Source organism: Chenopodium album, chromosome 20, assembly GCF_948465745.1.
Source record: "Chenopodium album chromosome 20, dcCheAlbu1.1, whole genome shotgun sequence".
NCBI lineage: Eukaryota > Viridiplantae > Streptophyta > Magnoliopsida > Caryophyllales > Amaranthaceae > Chenopodium > Chenopodium album.
This window is the reverse complement of record NC_137853.1, coordinates 11781390-11787389: the sequence shown is the minus strand read 5'-3', so window position 1 is coordinate 11787389 and position 6000 is coordinate 11781390. Positions and strand designations below refer to the sequence as shown.

At 34.5% G+C, this 6000-nt stretch overlaps 1 protein-coding gene across 1 annotated transcript; it reads left to right on the top strand.

Annotated features, from left to right (window-relative positions):
* Positions 1 to 525: 525 nt before the first annotated feature.
* LOC145597596 (alanine--glyoxylate aminotransferase 2 homolog 1, mitochondrial-like) lies at positions 526 to 5660 on the top strand. Its single transcript, XM_081653795.1, has 8 exons — positions 526 to 964; positions 1505 to 1735; positions 2232 to 2402; positions 3672 to 3815; positions 3900 to 4079; positions 4198 to 4423; positions 4979 to 5092; positions 5195 to 5660. Exons 1-8 carry the CDS (start codon positions 734 to 736, stop codon positions 5323 to 5325), a joined length of 1428 nt encoding a protein of 475 aa, XP_081509921.1. The 5' UTR covers positions 526 to 733; the 3' UTR covers positions 5326 to 5660.
* Positions 5661 to 6000: the final 340 nt, after the last annotated feature.

Here is a 6000-nt window from a genome sequence, read left to right as displayed (position 1 = left end):
AAGACTTTAGTAAGTTTTTATTAAAATAAGATCTTCTATTATTGAAGTAGGATTAATGTCTGTACTGAATAGATTTCTATACTTTATGAATTAAGGTTGTTATGTATGAATGTTGCCTTGTAACTCTCGTGTGGGAGTTACGGCAGTGACGTCTCGACCAAATTAGGTTAATTCCGCTGCTAATTAGATTACCTTAATACCCGAGTTAGAGGTCGGGGCGTTACATGTAGACGTAATATAATCCTAAATTTTGAGTTTGATGTCTCAAGAATTTAACCAAGTAAAGTACTTCAACATCTATGTATAAGTCATATGAAGTAAACAAACTTTTATATCATGATATGAATATGAATTATGGAGTATAATGATACCTCCCTCAAGTGGAGCAAGGAATCAAATACCGCCTATATTACTTACTACACAAATAATCCAATGTACATGTTTCTAATCCATTTCTATAAATGAGAGTATATTCTTCTCCACATCACTTTACAGTCACCAGTCCCACCACCCAAATCAAATGAATAAAGAAACAATTAAAGCAATCTTTTGAAAATCATTCTTTTTGTAAATACCCCATGAATTGTTGTTTTCTTTTTCTCATTTCTACAATAATTATCATTCCATTTTAAACGTCTTTCAATAAAATCATTACAACATTCACACAAACTCCACTCCAATTCAATTAAAACCCAAATCGTGATTTCCAAAGCTGCCATCTTTCCATAAAAAGATGGCTTTACAAAGAATTTTGAGGGAGAAATGCTTGCAAAAATGCAGAAATCAGTATTCTCTTTCCTCGGGATTCGCTACTCTCTCTTCTTCTTCATCATCATTGGAACCTCCAAAAATCCCTGAATTTGATTACCAACCTAAGCCTTATACAGGGCAATTAGCTGATGAAGTTTTTCAGAAGCGCAAAAAATATCTGGGTCCTTCTCTTTTTCACTTTTATCAAAAGCCAGTAAGAAATTAAATACCCTTTAATCTTTTTGCTTACTTTTTGTTTTGATTTTATGGGTTTTATGTTTTGATTACATTTTTTGAGTATTTTATTGATATGGGTATGCAGTAGATTTTGGATTGAATTTGTTGTTCAAGAAGTGTTAATCAAATAGTCCTATGTGTCGGGTTTAATAGTCGTGTTGATAGTGTAATTTGAATTAATGAATCCGGAAGAAACTGTATATGTTATTGCTTTCAGTTGCTATCAATGTCGGACCAAGCTATGTTCAAAGCAATGACCCTACTTAACTCTAAAAATAACCTTATACTTCATATTAAATTTTATACCTTTTATTTTCATGTAAAATGTTGTTACATGTCTTTTTAGATGGTTCTGAACGGTTTAATATTAAATTACATAACATTGTTATATTGAAATTTAAAGTTAAAAATTGATGCCTTAATTTTGAATTACTACATATTACTGTATATGTTTAGCTTCGCCACTGATGTTTTATGCCTCTATGATGGTACTTACTCTATGCTCATGGTTGTTCAGCTGAATATTGTGGAGGGTAAGATGCAGTATTTGTTTGATGAGACGGGTAGACGCTATCTTGATGCATTTGCCGGGATTGTGACTGTTTCTTGTGGCCACTGCCACCCTGATATATTGAATGCTGTAATAGAGCAAAGTAAACTTCTTCAGCATGCCACAACTATATACTTGCACCATGCCATAGCTGACTTTGCAGAGGCTTTGGCATCGAAAATGCCTGGAAATCTAAAGGTTGCTTCTCTTAACCTGTATTGCCCCACTTTAGCCATTGCTAAGTTATGTTTATCGTTTTGATTTGACATGTCTCACTAATATAACCATCATCTCTCATTACTTGCACTCTAGGCAGTTTGTTGTTGGTTGTTAATCTTGTTAGAGATGACAAGTACTGTTTAGCCTTGTTGGTTGACTCATAATTTTAAAAGTTGATTTCCAGGCTTTCCTCAAATTGATGAGCAAATCCTGTGTTTTAGACTTTTAGTACATGACAGGATTATTAATTTACTAGCACGCTTTCAATTCTTACAAATTTTGTTAACAATGCCTCCTGCATTCATTGTTAAGAAGAAAAAAAATTAGCTGAACAATTTGTTGATTTTGTTCATGGCTTAGAAAACCATTATATCAAAAGAAAAAAAAAAAATCATGGCTCAGGAAAAAATGTTCAGCAAGAACTTGAAGTAAGGGTATGGCATTTCTGGCTTATTAAATTAAACATTTTATGCAGGTTGTGTATTTCGTCAATTCTGGGACAGAAGCAAATGAATTGGCTACGCTGATGGCAAAGCTTTATACTGGTAATCATGGCATGATTTCATTGAGAAATGCCTACCATGGTGGAAGTAGTAATACCATTGGATTGACAGCTTTAAATACTTGGAAATACCCAATACCACAGGTTCTTTTCTATGATAACCCTATAAGTACTCATTCTTATTGTCGTGATATTATATCGTGTGAGGTCTCATCAAGGTGGTTGGTTCATAGTTACATGGTTTAATAGTTGGGTATGATCCTCTGTTTCCTGCTATAGAGTAACTTTAGATTGCATGTGCTGCATTGACAAATCTTAAGGATTTTAAATCCCGCTTTAGTGATCAGTACACATTTCAAAATTTTCTGCCACTCCTTGCCTTCTTTGGCCATGTATTGACTAAAGCCAAAGTCCTTATTACTTAATTTTCTGATTTGCTTCCCTGTTTATCTTGGACCTAATGCTTATGCCTTCTAAGACCGAGATTTGACAAAACATAGCTATAAAGGTTCTTACCCTATTATCTTGCTTCTAATCGTGCACACTAGTCTGATTTTTCTAGTGACATAAAGGGCCTGGTTTCTTGTGATATTCATAAGCATATGAAATTCTCTGGCTTTAAGTGAGAAAAGGCTTACTCTCTGGATATTAACACAGTGCAAGAAGATAGAAATTCAGCAGGCATCGTATCATCATTTGCAAGAATAGACTGTAAGAGCCAATGATGACCTTTGGAGAACTCCTAAAGGAATATGATGAAAAGCTACTCACAACAAAAGGTCACTATTTATAGTGCATAGCCATACAAGAGACTCCTGTGTAAAGAAAAGCCTCGGTTATCTTTTTCTTAATATCTGAAAGAAATTAAGAAAGAAGCTGAAAGAAATTCAAAATGAGAGTGTCAAGGTAGGCCTATTAGCAAAAAAACTAAGAGAACAATTGCACCAACTAAAACTTATGCATCACTACTTTGTCCCTATATTTTTAACCATTGACATTCTGCCCACAAGTAAGCACAGTTATAGCATTTACTCATCAAGGTCTACTTCAATTCCACAGCTTGCTGCTTCATATTCTGTTTCAAATGCTTTGAATTTAGTAGCAAGCCAGCTCTCTCTTTCGGTGAATTGTTGCTTTTCTTTCCATCTCTTAATATTCCTTCACAATCAAGGTGTAAGGTGTGACTGTGTTACCTTTCTTTAGCCTATTTCTCCCCATGCTGTTCAACTTTGTTCTTCCATCATTTTCATAGATTATAGCATGGAAGTAGGTATTGCTTAATTAGTGGTTTTTTTTATTTTTTTATTTATTATTTTCTTAGACGGGACATCGTATGATAGCTGATAAGGCCTGCTTGGTAAGATATGTTATAGTCAAGGAGATTGAATCAATTGAATGTCTGTGCATATGCAGGGTGATATTCATCATGTGATCAATCCAGATCCCTATCGTGGTGTTTTTGGTTCAGATGGGAGTGCTTATGCTAGGGATGTTCAAGATTACATTGATTATGGCACATCTGGGAAAATAGCAGGCTTCATTGCTGAAACAATTCAGGTTTACCTCTCTCTTTGTTTTGTGCTTCAAAAGTTACTTGCTTTTAGCTACTGTAACTTAATGGAACATGTTATTAATGTTTAGGGTGTTGGAGGAGCAGTTGAATTAGCTCCTGGATATTTGCAGCTGGTGTATGATATGGTACGTAAGGCTGGAGGAGTTTGCATTGCTGATGAAGTTCAAACTGGATTTGGTAGAACAGGGAGCAAATATTGGGGCTTTGAAACACAAGGCGTTATTCCTGATATAGTGACAATGGCAAAGGTCTTATAATATACTCTAGCTGTAGTACTTATTTTAATTTACTACAAGTGTGGCTGGTCTTTGCTTTGCGCTGAAATTGTCATTTTATCTGACCAGTATACTTAAAACGATGTTGCAGGGAATCGGCAATGGCTTACCCCTTGGAGCTGTGGTGACCACACCTGAGATTGCTAGCGTATTAGCTCAGAAAGTTCAATTTAACACTTACGGAGGAAACCCGGTGTGCTCTGCAGGTGGTCTTGCAGTCCTGAGGGTAATTGATAAGGAAAAGCGTCAACAACACTGTGCTGATGTAGGGACCCACTTGATTGATCGATTGAAACTTCTACAGCAGAAGCATGATAGTATGTGTTCCTATTATTAACTATATGAAGATATATGGTAGATTTTTGTTTATATGACTGGCTAGTTCTTCTGTTGTTTTTTTTTTCTGAATGTGCCAAAGTTTGAGACAACATCATTAGTCGTTTAAACTTCTGCAGTAGTGGCATAACAGCCTGTAACCTCCTGGTAATCTTCAGAACAAATTTTCATTGTTAGTATTGAGTATTCTATTCAGCACCTCAAATCAAACTAGGGATGTAGTAATATAGGTAACGGTTAAGTTAAAAGTTAACTTTTTGGTCTAGTAGTCTAGTGATACTTTATTTGTTTCGAGTCAAATCTTAATCCCTATTGTGTACCTCAGTATCATAAACTGGTGATAGACTAGTGTTTTTGTTTATTTTTATCTGACGGTAGGATTAATTATCTGTTTTCAGTCTATAATTCATATGGCTGTAAATTTTTCCCTTTACAGCAATACATAAAATTTCATCTCTTTGCTTGATAAGCTGAATGGAGCTTGTTGTACACCCGAACTTTACTAACTCGACACTAATTAAAATTCTGTTTTTCAGTCATTGGAGATGTGAGGGGAAGAGGTTTGATGGTGGGGGTCGAATTGGTCACTGACAGGAAAGAGAAAACTCCTGCTAAGGCAGAAACTGGAGTGCTGTTTGAGAAAATGAGAGGTAATTGGACTCCTTCCAGTAGCTAGCTTATTATTTATCAGCTTCCTGCGTGCATATGTTTCTATACTGATGTTTTCCAATGTTCACCCTTTTTCTGTGAAGAGCTCGGTGTTCTTGTCGGCAAAGGTGGTTTACATGGAAACGTTTTCCGAATAAAACCTCCAATGTGCTTCAGCAAAGATGATGCAGATTTTCTTGTTGATGCTTTGGACTATTCCATGTCGAAGCTGTAAAAGGCAGCTTATAGTTCTGCCCCCCTAATCAAGCCATGATCCGGCCAGGGGGTCGTCAAATTTATGTTCCGACTGATGATTTACATCTTTTTTTTTTTTTTTTTTTTTTTTTAAGTACATCTTTACCGGGGTTATGGATGGGAGTTTGCCGCAGCTTACAGGTTTTTATTTGAATCCGTGGTTTATACTTTACCATGGTGACTGATGCATTACATGTAATGGCTCAAATTTGCCTTTCTGAATACAACATATATGTGCTATGAAACTAGCTAATTTGATGTAATTTTTCAGTGGAAACCTATCCTCCTAATGAAGAACGGGTTTATTTTACTTTGTTACAAAATGGGCTTTTATTACTTTGTTACACGGTTCAAGATTAAATATTATATTACAATGATTAAATATTACGAAGTATTTTATGTTATTGTAAACTGTTCAATTTTGTTATTAACAGAATAACCGATTTTCTTTAACAAAGTCCCAAGGTAGGAATTATTATTATTTTTTTTAAAACTAAAAAAAAAAATTTAAAAATAAAAAAATCAAGAAATGGCTTTTATTTTTTATTTTATTATTTTAAAGAAATCAAGAAATGCTTTTATTTTTTATTTTATTATTTTAAAGAAATCAAGAAATGGCTTTTTTTTTTTTTTTTTTTTTTTTTTTTTTTGCGTT

What these genes read in the sequence shown, in the direction of transcription:
- LOC145597596 (XM_081653795.1), top strand. Translation starts at nt 734, where the DNA reads ATGGCTTTACAAAGAATTTTGAGGGAGAAATGCTTGCAAAAATGCAGA. An exon ending in AAATGCCTGGAAATCTAAAG is followed by an intron (nt 1,736 to 2,231) that starts GTTGCTTCTCTT and finishes CATTTTATGCAG; the next exon opens with GTTGTGTATTTCGTCAATTC. An exon ending in GGAAATACCCAATACCACAG is followed by an intron (nt 2,403 to 3,671) that starts GTTCTTTTCTAT and finishes GTGCATATGCAG; the next exon opens with GGTGATATTCATCATGTGAT.